Source organism: Notechis scutatus, chromosome Z (assembly GCF_049901735.1).
Source record: "Notechis scutatus isolate UNSWTSFEM ecotype Mainland chromosome Z, rNotScu1.2, whole genome shotgun sequence".
Taxonomy (NCBI): Eukaryota; Metazoa; Chordata; class Lepidosauria; order Squamata; family Elapidae; genus Notechis; species Notechis scutatus.
In genome coordinates, this window is record NC_142025.1 from 113,414,503 (window position 1) to 113,433,373 (window position 18,871).

At 37.9% G+C, this 18,871-nt stretch overlaps 1 protein-coding gene across 1 annotated transcript; it reads right to left on the reverse strand.

Moving 5' to 3' along the window:
• Positions 1-9,371: 9,371 nt before the first annotated feature.
• Positions 9,372-15,494, reverse strand: LOC113428147 (vomeronasal type-2 receptor 26-like). The gene is made up of 5 exons (XM_087945034.1): positions 15,204-15,494; positions 14,027-14,878; positions 11,675-11,902; positions 10,804-10,930; positions 9,372-10,385 (listed from the first exon to the last, which is right to left on the reverse strand). Exons 1-5 carry the CDS (start codon positions 15,492-15,494, stop codon positions 9,475-9,477), a joined length of 2,409 nt encoding a protein of 802 aa, XP_087801160.1. The 3' UTR covers positions 9,372-9,474.
• Between the last annotated feature and the right edge of the window lie 3,377 nt (positions 15,495-18,871).

Here is an 18,871-nt window from a genome sequence, read left to right on the forward strand (position 1 = left end):
TGACTTGGAAAATGGTCTCAACCTGAATATCAACATCCTTGAGAATGCATGAGTCCCTGAATGAGTGATGCTGAACAATTTGAAGGGACCAATACAGGTCCCTACAATTTGAAGGGAGCATTACGTATTACAGAATTGTGCCTCTCTTCTGTTTTTGGTTATGGCTATGAAAGATAAAACACAGGGGATTTGTTAATCACATCTTAATCTAAAGAAGAATTGGTTTGTCTGTTGCTTTCTGCATTATTTTCCAGAACCTTCTTGGCATTATGCCAAAGCAAACTAATGGTATATAATTTCAAGGATCATTGTTTGGCCACCATGGAATATCCTTGACAGCTAATGATTTTATTCCCCTTCTTTTCTCCTCCCTTTTTTCCTCTTTGTTTTCAGGCAGACAATTGGAAAATAAGAATTGAAATAACATGGGCATCTAAAAATGTGTAAGAAAGGTAAATCACACATGTGTAATTATGTTATCACTCAATTGGCATGACTTAGGAAGGTGCATCTGATATTATGACATTATAACAATCCACCATAACACTTTTCTTCATGTTGAGATTACCATGGTTTCTTAGGGATGCTACTGAGGAGCAATCAGTAACAATTACTACAAACCAACCATTACTGCAAACCATGGTCATCCATATATACATATATCTCCCCATCCCTCCTGCTCTGCCTCTATCTTTTCCCTCCTTTCCCCTCCCCGCTCTCCTTCCTTCTTCCTCCTCCCCTCTCTCCCTCCCTCCCTCTGTCCCTCCCTTTCCCTCGCTCTCCCTTCCTCCCTCTGTCCTTCCCTCTCTCCCCCTCCCTCCCCATCTCTTTCCCTCTCTATACATTTACATATACATATACATATACATACATATACATATACATATACATATACATATACATACACACACACACACACACACACACACACACACACACACACACACACACACACACACACACACATATATATATATATATATATATATATATATATATATATATATATATATATTCTTAAGTTTTCGCAGGTACTTACATGTATGGTATTCAACTTTGTTCACGTATTTTCCCATGTCATTATAGTTGTGCTTTTAAAGTTGTAGCAACGTTTTGGCAGAATCTCATTTGCCATCATCAGGCTTCTGTATTGTGTTCGTCTGTGAGTCAGACTTTTACAGTTGTTTCAGTTTAAAATTTGGGGCTAGCCTACTGCTGTGCCAGAATGGTTTTTTCTTCATCCTGATTGGTTGAGAGTCTTTGGGCTGGTTGGCTGCACTGCTGTCTCTTGATTGGTTAATGTAGTTTATGTTGGTATAATGGGCTGTGTGATGGCCTTGTGAGTTTTGTTGTGGAGATATCCTGGATCTTGTGCTGTAATCTCCTGGATCATTTGTTTTGTAGTGATCTTTTTTCCATTAGCCTCTCGTGTTTTAACGGCTTGGGTAATGGGTTGTGTGATGGGCTTGCAAGTTCTTTTGTTGTGGTATCCTGGGTCCTGTGTTGTAATCTCCTGGGTCGTTTGTGCTTTGATCTCTTTTCCATTAGCCTCCTGTCTAGTAACGGCTTGGGTAATGGGTTGTGTGATGACATTGTGAGATTTATTGCTGTGGTATCCTTGGTCTTGTGCTGTGATATCCTGGGTCATTTGCTGTGTTGTAACTTCTTGAGTTCTTGTGGTGTAATTTGCAAAAATGAATCAAGCAAACGTAAATTCATTTACACTATAAATTCACTCACCAAAACCAACACCAACCATTAGAACCTCCGTTGTCGCCCTGACCTAACCATACAGCAACGTGCCCGCTCCCGTGTACTCCGCACTGAACTCAAAAAACATCTAGACAATGGAGAGAAGGACCTGTACATTGACTACCATGCTGACTGTATCAAAAGTAAGCCACACAACCCGCAACTCAGCTTTAACCCTCAACCACAACCCTACCTCAACCGATCCACCATCACACAAGACTAGGCATGCACGCCCCTAACTACCTCAATTCCAACTACTGCTGGCCTTAAATGCAAACTACTCAATGCAAGAAGCCTCGTGAATAAAATACCTGAATTTTTCCTCCTACTAAATATGGCTAAATTCGACATTATATTTGTCTGTGAAACATGGCTCAATGCATCTCTCCCTGACTCCATTACCACAGTAAGAGACTATCATGTCTACCGATCAGATCGTGAAATTCATAGAGGAGGTGGTGTTGCTATCTTCTATAAAAAGTCCTTACATCTAAAAAATATCCAAGTTACCCAGGAGCTTGCTCTTCCTGAGACCATCATCTGTGAACTATCCTTAAATATCACAATTCGATTCTTACTATGTTACAGAGCACCTGATTATGACATAGAACATGTAAACAAGCTAAATACATTACTAACATGGGCTGCATCCTGCCCATACCCTTTTATCTTTCTTGGTGATTTCAATCTACCTCATATTGACTGGACCCTAAATGATTGTACAACTGAAATCATACACACAACCTTCTACAATGCTATTACAAATCTGGGACTGGAACAACTAGTAACCAACAACACTAGACTAAACAACTGCCTCGATCTCATCTTCTGCAATAGTTTGAATTTAATTTACGGAATACAAACTAAAGAACCCTTTTCCAGCAGTGACCACAATATGATTGACTTTTGTCTCAACATACGCCCACACAAAAATCACCACAATGATGTAATCCCCAATTGTAACTTCAAAAAGGCAACTATGATCTTATAGACAACGATCTCTCATCCCTTGATTGGCAATCTCTATTCACTGGATGCAATACTGTTGAAGACCATTACAACATATTTTTACTTGAAGTCAAAAGAGTCATCAAACTATATGTACCAACAACAACTCCCAAAACAAAACAAAAAGCAGATTACCCATAACAATAAGGAAACTTCAATCCAAAAAGAGATCACTGGCGGAAAAACAAATCTGGTTACGTTGCCAATTTCAAAAGCCGATACAAAAATTTATGCCACCAGATAAAGACCGAATGCACCAAATATCACATTAAACAAGAGGAAAACCTTCTAAGCACCAATTCCACCCGTGCTTTTTACAATTTTGTAAACAACAAACTAAAAGACTCAAGGTCCATCCCTCCCTTGATAGGACCTGATGGTAAAGACTGCAACGACGACACCATTAAAGCCAACATCTTTAACACATTCTTGGCTCAGTATTTGTAAACAGCAATGGATCATGCCCAGTATTTCCTAGCCGTACCACAGATAACAACAATGATCTAATACATATCGATTTCACAGAAGACAATGTTGAAAAAGCACTACGCAATCTAAAACCATCTCTATCTATTGGACTGGATGGAATATGTGCCTACTTCTTAAAAAAGCTATCCACTGCCATAGCCAAACCTCTAAGCATAATCTTTGAAAAATCTTTCAGGACCAGCTCCTTGCCTAACCTATGGTCACAAGCCACAGTCATCCCCATCTTCAAAAAGGGAGACCCAAGCCTAGTTGAAAATTACAGGCCAATCTCCTTATGCTGCGTCACCTGTAAAGTCATGGAATCAATTATTAACCAATCCATCATCCTCCACTTAGAGACAAATAACCTACTCTCCAATAAAGAATTTGGTTTCAGAAAAAAACTATCCTGTAATCTGCAACTCTTACACTGCAAAAACATATGGACGACACAACTCGACCAGGGCAAAGCAATAGACACAATCTACATAGACTTCTGTAAAGCCTTTGATTCAGTGGTACACGACAAACTACTCCTAAAAATAAAATCCTATGGTATCTCTGGACAACTGAATAACTGGATAGAAGCATTCCTGGCAAACAGACAACAAATGGTCAAAATTGGGAGCGTCCTATCAAATTCTGTACATGTCAATAGTGGTGTCCCCCAAGGCAGTGTTCTAGGACCAACTCTCTTTATACTCTACATAAATGACCTCTTTGATCATATTAAGAGCAATTGCGTTCTTTTTCGCTGATGATGTAAAGCTGTTCAATACCACAGACAATACTGCTACCCTACAAAAAGATCTTGACTATGTATCCGAATGGTCAAACAAATGGCAACTTCAAATCTCAACAAATAAATGCTCTGTCTTACATATTGGCAAAAAAAAATCAGAAAATAAAATACAAGCTGAATAGTCAAGATCTTGTTGATGACTCAAGCTCTGTAAAGGACCTTGGAATACTCACCTCTAATGATCTAAGTGCTAGAGCCCACTGTAACTACATAGCCAAAAAGGCATTAAGAGTTGTTAACCTAATCCTACGTAGCTTTTTCTCTGGTAATATCACACTACTAACCAGAGCATACAAAACATTTGCTAGACCAATACTCGAATACAGTTCATCAGTCTGGAACCCACATTACGTATCTGATATTAGCACAATTGAGAAAGTCCAGAAATATTTCACAAGAAGAGTTCTCCACTCCTCTACTCGTTGTAGAATACCTTATGCCACCAGACTTGAAATTCTAGAACTAGAAAACCTTGAATTACGCCGTCTTCGGTCTGATTTAAGCATGGTATATAATATCATACATTGCAATGTCCTACCTGTCAATGAATACTTCAGCTTCAACCATAACAACACAAGAGCACACAATAGATACAAACTCCAAGTTAACCGCACCAAACTTGATTGCAGGATATACGACTTCAGCAATAGAGTGGTCAATGTCTGGAATACTCTACCCGACTCTGTAGTTTCTTCCCCAAACCCCAAAAACTTTAACCTTAGACTGTCTACTATTGACCTCACCCATTTTCTAAGAGGTCTGTAGGGAGCGTGCATAAGCGCACCAACGTGCCTACCGTCCCTGTCCTATTGTTTCTCTTATTCTTCTTTTATTTTTCTTATATGTACCCATTTCATGTATTCACAACTATGTATACACTTATACTTATTATCTTGTAAACAATTGACAAATCAAATAAATAAATAAATAAAATAAATAAATAAAATTTCCTGAGTTTTCTGATGTGATGCCCTGAGCGGATGGCTGTGATGTAGCATTCTGGGTTTTAGTCTGGCTTCGAGTTTGGGGTCTGGGTCTGTGTTCTTGGTGTGTGTCAGCTTGTTTGGTTTTGGGGTCAGGGTGAAGCAGCCATGGTTTGTTTTCTGGATGGTGGTTGTCCTTTGTTAATAGGATGGGCTTGGGCCTGGGTCTGATGAGAGGGATTGGCAGTGGTGTCCCGTGTTGTTTTGGGTCTGGTGTTGGTTTTCGTGTCTGGGACTCATTTCGAGTTAGAAAACCAAGGAGTATATGAAATCCCCTGCACTGCCTGCCTCACCACATACATTGGACAAACTAACAGAAGAATAAGTGCACGCGTTGAAGAACATAAGAACTCAATCAAAAAAGAAGAACCGACCTCTTCCCTGGTCCAACACCTCAAAGCCACAGGACATGAGATTGACTTTAAAAATACCAGAACTATCGCCAAAACTGAACACCACAGCAGCAGAATAATCAGAGAAGCCATAGAGATAGAAAAACGCCCACACAGCATGAATAAAAGAGATGACACCTCCCGCTTACCAGCCATTTGGAAACCCGCCCTCATGAACAGACGAGTACCCAACATGATAAATGACACCAGACCCACACCCATGAGGGCCACACAAGATGCCACCACCACACTTCCACGTAAAAATCAGACTCACACCCACACAGAAGATGAGACACGACCACAGACCAGAAGCCGCACTGCAGCTGCATCACTACCCACTTGAAACTCCTCTGAACCATACATGAAGCGAACTGACCCCCACCATGAAGATGTGGCACGACCACGAACTCGAAGCCAAACGAACACAGACCCAGACCCCAAACTCAAAGCCATATTAAAAACCCAAAATGCTACATCACAGCCACCCGCTCAGGACATCACATCAGAAAACTCAAGAAATTACACCTCAAGAACTCAAGAAGTCACAACACAGCAAATGACCCAGGATATCACAGCACAAGACCAAGGATACCACAGCAATAAATCTCACAAGGTCATCACACAACCCATTACCCAAGCTGTTACTACACAGGAGGCTAATGGAAAAGAGATCAAAACACAAACGACCCAGGAGATTACAACGAAGACCCAGGATACCACAACAAAAGAACTCACAAGCCCATCACACAACCCATTACCCAAGCCGTTAAAACACAAGAGGCTAACGACCCAGGAGATGACAGCACAAGATCCAGGATATCTCTACAACAAAAGGCCATTACACAGCCCATTATACCAACATCAACTCCATCAACCAATCAGAGGCTGCAGCACAGCCAACCAGCCCAGCACACCATCCCCCACCACTTGTATATAGAGAGATGGCAGCTCCGGTCACCACTGCTTGCACTGGCACTAAGCCGAAGCACCAGCCTGAAGATGGCGAGTGGGACCTCGCCGAAACGTTGCCTAGATACTTTGAATCTTACGCGGAGAAAACCCGAATAACCAAAGATCCAATATATATATATATATATATATATATATATATATATATATATATATATATATATATATATATATATATATATATATATATATACACATACATACATACATACATACATACATACATACATACATACATACATATATGTAGGTCTAGGTGTTTTCGGGTCTTTTCCCATGTATGATTAAGAGTATCTTGGTGATGTTTTGGCTAGGTCCCACTCCCCATCTTCAGTCTGATGCTTTTGGCTTCGTGCCAGTGCAAGCAATGTGTGATCTGAGCTGCCGTCTCTCCATAAATACTGGTGGTGGTGGCTGGTGTGTTGGGCTGGTTGGCTGCGCTGCTGCCTCTTGATTGGTTAATGTAGTTTATGTTGGTATAATGGGCTGTGTGATGGCCTTGTGAGTTTTGTTGTGGAGATATCCTGGATCTTGTGCTGTAATCTCCTGGGCTGTTTGTTTTGTAGTGATCTTTTTTCCATTAGCCTCTCATGTTTTAACGGCTTGGGTAATGGGTTGTGTGATGGGCTTGCAAGTTCTTTTGTTGTGGTATCCTGGGTCCTGTGTTGTAATCTCCTGGGTCGTTTGTGTTTTGATCTCTTTTCCATTAGCCTCCTGTGTAGTAACGGCTTGGGTAATGGGTTGTGTGATGACCTTGTGAGATTTATTGCTGTGGTATCCTTGGTTTTGTGCTGTGATATCCTGGGTCATTTCCTGTGTTGCAACTTCTTGAGTTCTTGTGGCGTAATTTTCTGAGTTTTCTGATGTGATGCCCTGAGCAGGATATAGATATAAATATAGATATAGATATAGATATAGAGATAGAGATAGAGATAGAGATAGAGATAGAGAGATAGAGAGATAGAGAGATAGAGAGATAGAGAGATAGAGAGATAGAGAGATAGAGAGATAGAGATATATGCACAGGGGTGGGATTCAACTGGCGTTACTACTGGTTCAGTGATTATGTTTTGCACACATGTGTGTAAAATAACCTTAGGCTGTGCCATCCAGACAGGTTAAAACCACTGCATGCAAGTGCGCAGCATTCGAAAAGCCTCTTTTTTCTTGCTTTTTCAATCTCAGCTGTGACATGCAAAGCAGCTGAGGTTGAAAAAGCAGCAAATAAAGGACAGGTAAAAGCCTGGGTGGGTGGGTGGGCCAAACAGTAGCAAACAGAGAACCAGTTCGTTGTCTCTGCTCTTCAGAGCTACCGGCTCTGTAGAACCAGGCAGAACAGGTAGCATCCCACGCCTTTATATGCATAATTTGTGTTTATCTATTTTGTCATTTGTATGTAATGTATATTAATCCTTTGAGAAATGTGTGCAATAAAATTTCATTTTAATGTATGCCGATTAGTGTACATTCAAAATTTACTAAGTGTAACACCAGTGGTTGGGGCATAGATTCGACGACTGTGTTATTATAGGGTTTGCCTTGGATTCAAACTGAGAGCATTCTGTCATTTCTTGGATTGTATCCCAGTATTGCTTTTCCTATTCTTTTATGTGACTATGACTCCATGTCTTCTGAGGGATTCTTGCCCACAATTATTGTTAAATGGATTCCAGAAGATTTTAAATTGTTAAATGGACTCCAGAAGATGGTACAGGACAAGAAGGATGGGGTTCCAATGGGTCAGACATGACTTCACAACTAACAACAAAAAGTCTAATGCACGCACATACACACACCCTGAAATGTATACCAGTACTCCTTTCAATAACATATACTTGACCATGAGAAAGTTTTCTATTTATTTATTTGCTTGTTTACTATAACTTTTCTGTATCATCTCTTCTTTAGAGCCCTGGTGGTACAGTGGTTAGAATGCAGTACTGCAGACTACTTCTGCTGACTGACAGTTGCCTGCAATTTGGCAGTTCGAATCTCACCAGGCTTAAGGTTGACTCTGCCTTCCATCCTTCCAAAGTTGGTAAAATGAGGAGCCAGATTTTTGGGGAAAATATGCTGACTCTGTAAACCACTTAGAAAGGGCTATAAAAAGCACTATAAGTGCTATTGCTATTCGAAATAAAATACGAGAACTCTATCAACCATATATATCAACTCAAGTTACAATGAAAAATATAACCAATTTAATTTAAATGTTGACAAATAAAAGCAGCTCATGAGATCAGTAAGATATTGTTCCAGATCTTAAGAAACCAAATCTCAATTGGTCATCTCACTAGGGCAGAAACATAAACACATTTTCAAAAATATTAAAAATTCATGTTAAAGTTTTGAAAGTTAATCTTCATATTTTTTGAAGTACAGTTTTGAGAGATTTAACAATTTTTCAAGTTTCAAACTTTAATAAGAACTAATACATTTTAGCCAAGATATGTTTATAATTTTTTACATAGTTCAGATTCTAGTTTCCACTACTCCATTCTAAAAGATTCATGTTAAATTATTGAAAGTTAATTTTTATATTTCCAAATTGTGAGAGATTTAATGGCAATGTTAACAATGAAAAAAATGTTCCCTAAAATATTCCATCAGAGAGTACATTATGATATCCCTGTAAAGGTCAAAAAGGCAACCACATGGTTAATTATAATTAGTAGCAATACACCATGAAAATCACCAAACTTTTCAACAAATGAATTAATTTACACATGAGTATAATTTCTGTCCAAATTTGCTTTTCACCAATACAAGCAAATAAGGGTTCAAATAAACATTCCACTGGTTAGTTTAAGTGGTAAAGAAAATGCAATTTGGAGTTCCTATCCAACAATTTAATTATGTGTGTATCATTCCAGTTTATGATTTTAGTAGTATTTACCAATGAATAATTTTATGAAGAATCTTGGCATTAGAAAGTGGTTCTTTGTTGAAAATTGCAATTATATAATTAAAGTAAATAACTTTATTATGGTTATTTTTTTCATATATTTATTGGGTGATCTCAAATAATAAACAATTAGCAGATATATTGGTTGTGAAACTGAGTTATTTGATGTCAATCACATTATGTAATGGGGTGCACTTACATGGGTTTATTCTTTGTCCTTATTAATCCCTCCTTGTTATTCAGCTCAGGCCTCAGGAGGATAATATAAACTTTTGGAGAAAAGATACAGGCAAGCAGTGCAGCCCCAGAGGCCAAAATGGAGAAGATCTCCACAGCTACCATGTATTTGCCTTTGGTGCTCAAATAAGTCGGGATAAAAGTCAACCAAACACTGCAAAACATGAGCATGCTGAAAGTGATGAACTTGGCTTCATTGAAAGCATCTGGCAGGTTTCTAGCCAGGAAAGCCACAATGAAGCTTATGATGGAGAGAAGTCCCATGTAGCCCAAGACAAAGTAAAACATGAAGGTAGAGCCTTCATTGCATTCTGCTATTATCTCATTTGGCAGGGATTTCATGTCCAACTTTGGGTACGGAGGAGCAATAGCAAGCCATACAGTACAAATGCCAGCTTGAATGACAGAGCAGGAAAGGACAATGGTGTTGGCCAGCCTTTTTCCCATCCATCTCCTCACATTGGATCCTGGTTTGGTGGCCATGAAAGCAAGAACCACAGTGATGGTTTTGGCCAACACACAAGATACCGCCACAGTAAATATGATACCAAAAGCAACATGGCGAATGAGGCAAGTAACCTTGTGGGGGTGGCCAAGGAATAAGAAAGAACAGAGGAAGCAGAGGAGGAGGGAGGAAAGGAGAGTGTAAGTGAGTTCTCGGTTATTGGCTTTGACAATGGCAGAATCACTATGCTTAATAAAAGTAATAAACACGAAGACTGTAACCAGTGAAAAACAAAGGACTATTGAGGCTAAACTCATTCCTAATGGTTCTTGATAGGAAAGAAATGTTATGATCTTGGGGAAGCAGCTGTCATTGTTCTGGCTTCGATATTGATCATCTCGGCACTGCATACATTCATCTGTGTCTTAAAAGAAAATTACAAGGAAAAAAAATTAAGAAAAGTAAGAATATCTATTAGAGCTTGACTGGATTGAAAGCCAAATCAAGACTTGAACAACATAGAAGAGCCATGTCTTTGTTTTCAAATACAAGCCACCACCTATGATAGAATACCAGACTGACTCTAAAAGTGATATTAGAATCACAATATGTGCTACAAAACAGCAGTAACTAACTTGATTGTATTATACTTAAGTAGTACTGGGTAGAATATCTGGTAGACTTTCAAGGCCATGCTATAATATTTAACGGCAACAAGAAGACTCAAGACTCAAGTTGCTTCCTTATTCTGAATTAAGACAATCCTTATTCTGAATTAAGGCAATTAAGGCACCAGTTTACATAATCCTAAAGTGAAGAATTGAGGGTGCTATATCACCTACCAGTCTTGTTGGAGATCTTTCCTTCTGGACATGGTAAACAGTCATAGCAACAAAATTTCTTCCCTTCCTTCTTTTGTTTCTGAAACCCTGGTGGGCATGAATCACTGCACACAGAAATAGGACACACCTGTTCATAAAAATCAAAAGAGTCCAGATTGTAAGGAATTTAAGAACATTTAGTTATTTTGGGGGGATCCTGAAAATTGGGAAACAAATAAATGACCAACAGGCATGAACACACACACACACACACACACACACACACACACACACACACATACATATACATATAATATAAATGTAAGCATTTTTAAAAAGTGTGCAAAAATATATTTTCCTATTTAAAGAAATATTTTTTTTTCAAAATATTATTACTGGTAATAATAGTAATCCTTAAGCAACAATACTGAACTTATACTAGCACTGCAGCCAGAATGGGACAACTCACCTCGGCCAATTCACCCTGGGTGAACTTGTCCTAGTCATCTTACGATGGGACAATTTGCCAGGGGACAATTTCACATAGCATAAATCAAGAGAGGGACAAGTAGAATTGTAGCTCACCCCAGCCTTGAGGACTTCTAACTTGAGAAATTTCAAACTGAAAGCAAAAGAAGACCAGCTGCTTCTTGAATTATCTTGTGGCAAGATGGCCATGGCAAGTTTGCCACAAATGAGTTGTCTGGTGCCAGTTGACCAGGGTGGACATCTAAGGGCAAGTTGGCTGCAGCAAGTCAGTGCTAGTGAGTTTTCCTAGACCTCATTACAACATTTTTTGGCATGGATTAATTTTACAGTAGTGGAAATGTGTAACCATAGATGGCTTATCTTACTGAAGGAAAGTCTGTCAAGGAAACCCAAGAATGCATACCTGGTTAAAGGTGCTGTGCCACTCAATAATTTCATCATCTATAAAGAATTGTTTTTCTTCAAAAGCCACTGGTTTTAACCATCCAATTTTGACTTTACGGAAGGAATTGTTTGGGAATAAAATCATTTGCATTATATGAAATCCGGCAACAATTTCTTTTTTTTCGTTGAAATTCAGGTTTTCTTCAGCTGAATTGTTAAATGACATCCCTTGAAGAAATGCATGTAACTGAGAGGAAGAGAAAACAGTAGAGGGATAATAAAATAAATTGTTGGAAGCAATTAAATTCAATATAAATTAATCTAGGAGATTGTTTTCTGCATCAGTTAGGAAGATTTCAGGAAGGAGGAAGGAAACAAGAAAGGAAGGAAGGATGGATGGACAATAGATAAGAGGTGAGTCTAGCAGGCAGGAAATGTAGGTTATAGCCCACAGCTTTAGAAATTTAAATGGATTTAATATTTTCTTCAGATCTTGAGAATGAATCCTTTCTGTCCCTACAGACAATTCTCTCTTGTGCATTAAGTTATGACTCTCCTACCAATTCCTGATTTCCAGTAGCAGAATGACAAATGGTTATAAAAATGAAAGGCATCTAGTTGATAAGATTTTGAAAATTATATTCCATTATTTATAGAAATGTTATTAGTAGATGATTGTTTTCTGTGACATGGGCTGAGATGTACCCTTTTTCAGGACTTTCATCTCCAGACTTTCAGGAGTTTCATTGAAGTTAGGAGGAATCTCATCTATCTATCTATCTATCTATCTATCTATCTATCTATCTATCTATCTATCTATCTATCTATCTATCTATCTATCTATCTATCATCTATTCAGTGGTGGGATTCAATTTTTTTTACTACCGGTTCTGTGGGTGTGGCTTGGTGGGTGTGGCAGGGGGAGGATACTGTAAAATCTCCAGTCAGAGGTGGTATTTGCCGGTTCTCTTAATTCTCAAAATTTCTGCTACCAGTTCTCCAGAACTGGTCAGAATCTGCTGAATACCACCTATCTATCTATCTATCTATCTATCTATCTATCTATCTATCTATCTATCTATCTATCTATCTATCTATCTACCTATCTATCCATCCATTCATCCATCCATCCATATATCCATCTATATATCCATCGATCTATCAATCTATCAATCTATCATCTATTCTCTCTCTCTCTCCCTCCCTCTCTCTCACTCCACATTTCAAAATCTGTGTATATGCAAACAAATTGTTTTATATTCTCTTGGAGTCCAGTCTATTTTCAGTTTCCTATAATAAAGTTGAAAGACGTGGCCATTTTTAAAAACATTATTTGTGCATTTAAGACTCTGAGGAGAAAATGTTGACAGCCAGGAAAGGAGGGAAGAAGGAAGGGAGGAAAATGAAAGAGAATCTCCATCCAATTTTGGGTGGGTTTTTTTTTTTTTTGACAGATATAAAAACAGAAAAAAAAATACTATGTCATTGCAAGAAAAAATCAGAGAAAATGAATTTTATCAGAATTTATTTTCTTTTTGCTTACTTGGCAGATGAATGTACAAATTGGTCATTTCTACTCTTTAGACCCAGGAGTATTTATTTATTATTAAATTTGTTTGCCATCCATCTCACCACAATGGGACTCTGGGAAGTTTACTACTGTCTTGCATTATTAACTCCTTTACTCAATATGTATTATTAACTCATTTACTCAGTTGTTTCCCTGTACTGCTTTTCCATTTCTAATTCTATAAGATTTTAAGATATTATTTCAGTGTTTTCTATTTTCTTACATTTGTTTTAACTATTAATTAAAATATTGCTGCTGGACAGTAAATATTTATCTATGATAGTTGACAGTGATTACAGATTATAATCTTCATTTAGCAACTGCCTCATTTACCAAATATTTATATACAATAAAGCTAAAAAATTATTTCGCTACCAGTCCTCATATTTACAACATTCACAAGTTTGTACAGCAAAGGAAAATTGAAGTAAGATCATACTGATTGCTTTGCTTAATATCCAAATTGCCAATCCCAACTGCAATTGTTAAGACCACCTATATTAATTAGTGATCAATACACTTTTCTCTAACATGGCAAGCATTTGGTTTCCCATGAAACAATAATGAACAGAAGTACCTGAGGATGCAACTTTGATTAATTTTAATCATCAATGTATATTTCATTGATGATTGGATACATTGATATTCTATGTATTTTCTGGCAGCAGGATCATGAAAAACATAATAGATTGGACAATCATTTGTCTGAAATTCTATTCGGTTTCCTGCCTGAGCAGGGGATTGGACTAGAAGACCTCCTAGGTCCCTTCCATCTCTGTTATTCTGTTATAAGAATATTACCTGCCAAGATTGCGTGTCTTCAAATTTGAGTCTTTGTTTGCCCATTCTTACTCTGTGTTTGGTCTTCGCTGAGTGCATTGCATGGAGAGCATGGGCTACTGCATAGACAGCATTGTAGATACCGTAGCTGTGCCCACTCATTTTCACTTCAAAAACAGACCGTGGAGGCTTCTCCAGGTTCTCCTTCCCAATACATTGTTCCTCTGACTCCAATGTTTCTCCAGCATTTGGAAATGAACATTCAAAAACCTGTTCCCAGAACAACTGGGCAAAACCATCACCTTCAGGCTGGTATGGGTTTTTCTTCTGAAGATACTCCTGAAATTCCCGAGGTTCCTTGGAATGAATTGCAAAGGATATGGCACCTTGGAACATTTGAAAATCCATCCGTCTCGTCACACCCGTTACTGCAAATTCCATCTGAGCTGTCATGATCCACACCTTTCCCAAATATGTGTTGTCAGAAACAAGAAGAGTGCTGTAGGTAATTAACCACATAAGATTCATGGTATCTCCATAGATAATAAATGCTCTAGCCCTCTGATCCATAACAGATACATGGAGATTCCCAAACGTACCCATATCATCATTGGACAAAACACGACCTTGGCATGGAAACACCTGAATGAAGGCTGAACAGATTCGATACTTGGAAAACAATGCTTCCATGCTTTGCAAGAAATATTTCCCACTATCATCATCTCCTGTGAAGAGACCCACCCATGTCCAGTCAAAGTGTAGAAGCAGATGGATAATTCCCATGTACTGGTTTTCATCATTTGGGACCATGCGATAAAAAGTAGGATCCTTGGTTTGTACAATGTCCTCAGGAGAAAATGATCCATATGTGAGCTTAATGACAAAGTGCATGGTACATTTTCATAAATCAATCATACCTTGCAGAAAGGAAATTGCTACCTTTCAATTTCTATTTGCTAAAACTAAACCTTTCTCTTTTACTTATTTAACAGAGATGGAGAAATATGACCAACTTGAATAAGAAAGAAGGATTTGGAACATTGTTGATCCTCCCAGGAGTCATTATTTGTCAAATTGTCTAAGCTTAATTTCATTAATTTTCTAGCTTCTCTTTTCTATTTCAAAATCACTTGTGTGATTAACGTAAGACTAATAAAAGTAGCAAGAACTATTCCCTGCAGCTATGCATAGTCCTCACCTGTGGAATCTTGTAACGTCTTAAAATATCTGCCAAGTGAAATGAGGTATCAGATCCATATCCTCCAATTACAGCAATTAGGTTTTTAGGGGGTCCACATTTATAATTAGGAAGAAAACTGTGCAATTTAAAGAGCAAATTGAGAAGATTGTAATAGGTCATCCTGTGATCATAGTAGGTGTCGTAGATGTGGAAGCCCAGTGTGATATTTGGTAAAATTGTTGGAGATTTGTTGATTGTATTTACAGCAAATGCCAAAGCCAACACATTCTGGTAGAATTTGGTCAGCATCCTGCAAATAGATTTGCAAGACTTTTTACCTATTAATTTGAACATCTTGACCAGCACAACTCTTGCGATAATCTAATGTGACCAGAATTATGAAGATGAATATAGAAAATAGAATAAAAGAGTTGGAATGAACCTTAGAAGTCTTCTAGTTCAACTAACTCAACTCCCTGCTCAGCGAGGAAATCCTATACCATTTCAGACAGATGGTTATCCAACCTCTTCTTAAAAATCTCCAATGTTGGAGTACCCATGACTTCTGGAGGCAAGTTGTTCCTCTGGTTAATTATTTTAACTATCATGAAATGTTTCTTTAGTTCTAGGTCAGTTCTCTCCTTGATTAGCTTCCATCCTAATGGACGGAAAAGAGATGAGTAGATGAAATTAGAGAGCAGACTTTCAATATGTGCATTATGAAATGCATCTGAACAGAAATTAATACTTAGAAATCAGTGAAATGCCTCCAACCACAGCACATGTGATACTAAAAGTCTTCCCTGGGCACATAAACCAATTGAGCAATTCTCAGGGAAAAGATTTTCCAGTCCTGAAATAAATGACTTTTCAAAAACTGAATCATGCACCATTTTTATTAGGCAACTAGGAAACAGTTCTAAAAAGCATGTCTTCTTACCAATTTTTAACGTTATCCCTCTCTCTCTTTCTCTCTTTATCATAACTAAATTGCATATTAATTCCTTCATAGTTCATACAATAATTAGTCTACTTACTAATCAATCTGAACTAATTAACTGCCTGCTAATCAATCTTAGCTTAACACTGGTAGCTTGTTTGTACTGTGAGAGTTTATGTACCAGAGACAAATTCCTGGTCTGTCCAATCACACTTGGCCAATAAAGAATTCTATTCTATTCTATTCTATTCTATTCTATTCTATTCTATTCTATTCTATTCTATTCTATTCTATTCTATTCCATTCCATTTTGTCATTTTTAAAATCTTTTTCATCCATATTCCCAGATTTCATATATTCTTCCAGACATGGAACATTACTTTCTCCAATTTATCAAAACTCCTCTCTGTAATTTAACACAATACTGTATATGCAACAAGATGAAGAGAACACTGAGTTAATGTTTATTAAGAAGAAAAATGAGTGATAATAAGAAAAACTACAGCTTATATCAAAGTAGTAAGTGACTGTAAGCAGTCTGGAAAATGACATTGACAGAAATAAGATCACTTGAATATACCCTATAGCAGGGTGGGGAGAATAACTTGCTTTATGTTTTTATTTACTACACATGACTATTTATAGTTTAGTTTAGTTTACTTTATTGTCATTGCACCTCATACAATGAAATCAAACACCATCTTCAGTGCATATCATGATCATGAAAATAAACACAAACACACATCCTTCACACTCCACACATTGAGTTGAAAACCCCTGACACCGCACCAACACTGTGACATATCTCAACACAGCAGTTGAGTAGTACTTGTTTTGGGAAGGAAGGTTGAGTTCCTTACACTGGAAGATCAAAGCCAATATCTTGTGAAGGGATATTTTTGAAGGAAACTTCATTAAATACATAAATGACCTGAGATGCCATCCCACCAATGAGAAGCGTCCCTGGCTGATACCAGTCATGAGGAACAATGAAGAATTGGGTTTGAGGGCACTTTCTGGACACTCTTTTGCACTCTTCAAGGGATACCCAAAGGATCAGTGCCAGGAGTCTCACCATCCTTGCAGATGTGTTTTCCTGCAGAAAAGATTCCAGGTTATGATTCCAGGTTTTGTCACCTGTTTTAGAGACAAAGCAGCAAGGTATCTCAATATGACTTTGCACAGCAAACACAACAAAGATATAGCTTTTTTCTTTAAAGCCACAAAGCAGTTTAATGATCTGAAACCATTTCTGTTCAAAACGGGGCAGAACTGTATGGAGAAAGTCCCCTTTTCCATGAAGAATACTTGCATATTATAAACTCTTTCTCCACTGCATATCACATATTGATTTTTCTCTTCTTACCTTGTGGATAATTGTTGGCAGTCTGATCAATGAAACCAATTATAATTATGGAGTAATTGTAGGAGAAACAATTAACTCTGCTGTGTATTAGCAATAACACATGGAAGTAGATGTTCTTTTTGTCTCTGTGTTGTCCTTGATGGTCTCCCTGATGGGACAGCCAGTGGGAGATGAATTCTGAGATGATCACATTGATTAAATAGCATTCTGTTCATATTTAATCAATGTGATCATGGACAAGCAACTTTGAACCTGAAGGGAAAATGATAAATGAATATTCTGCTGATCCTTATGTCCCATGATGAGTTGAAACCAATGGTGGGATTCAATTTTTTTTTTTTTTTTACTACCAGTTCTGTGGGCATGGCTTGGTGGGCATGGTGTGGCTTGGTGGGCGTAACAGGGGAAGGATACTGTAAAATCTCCATTCTCTCCCCACTCCTGGGGGAAAGTTACTGCAAAATCCCATTCCCTCCCCACCCCACTAACCTGCTTTCCAGCTCCATTCTCCTGTGCAGGGCAACAAAATAAACTTTCAAACTTTTCCCTATGGTTTTCTTCAAACAGAAGCAATACTGATATGTATTCCTGGATATATCTTCAAAATATAATAAAATGTTTCAAGACAGTATTGATATATCCCAGAACCACTTTGAAAATTGATATCCAAAGTTATTAGGTTACACTCTCCATCCTCTTTAATCAGTTCAACAATATTCAACAGTTCAACAATATTCAACAAAATCGACAATAAAAATATTGGTCTAATTAATATGAACCTAGGCTGATCTTATCCAATGTCTTAACAGAATAACAGAGTTGGAAGGGACCTTGGGGGTCTTCTTGTCCAACCCCTGCTCAGGCAGGAAACCCTATAGCATTTAAGAAAAATGGTTGTCCAATCTCTTCTTAAAAACTTCCAGTGTTGGAGCACCACAATTTCTGGAGGCAAGTTGTTTCACTGGTTAATTGTTCTCACTGTCAGGAAATTTCTGCTTCATTCTAGATTGCCTCTCTCCTTGATTAGCTTCTATCCATTGCTTCTTGTCTTGCCTTCAGGTGCTTTGAATAATAGCTTGACTTCCTTTTATTTATGGAAGCCCTGAGATATTGGAAAAATGCTATCATGTCTCCCTTAGTCCTTCTTTTCATTAAACTATATATACTCAATTCCAGCAACCGTTCTTTATATACAGTATTTTAGCCTCCAATCCCCTAATAATCTTTGTTGCTCTTGTCTGCACTCTTTCTAGAGTCTCAACATCTTTCTTATGTTGTGGAAACCAAAACTGGATGCAATATTCCAAGTGTGGCCTTTCCAAGGCATTATAAAGTGTTATTAACACCTCACATGAACTTAATTTTATCCCTCTGTTAATC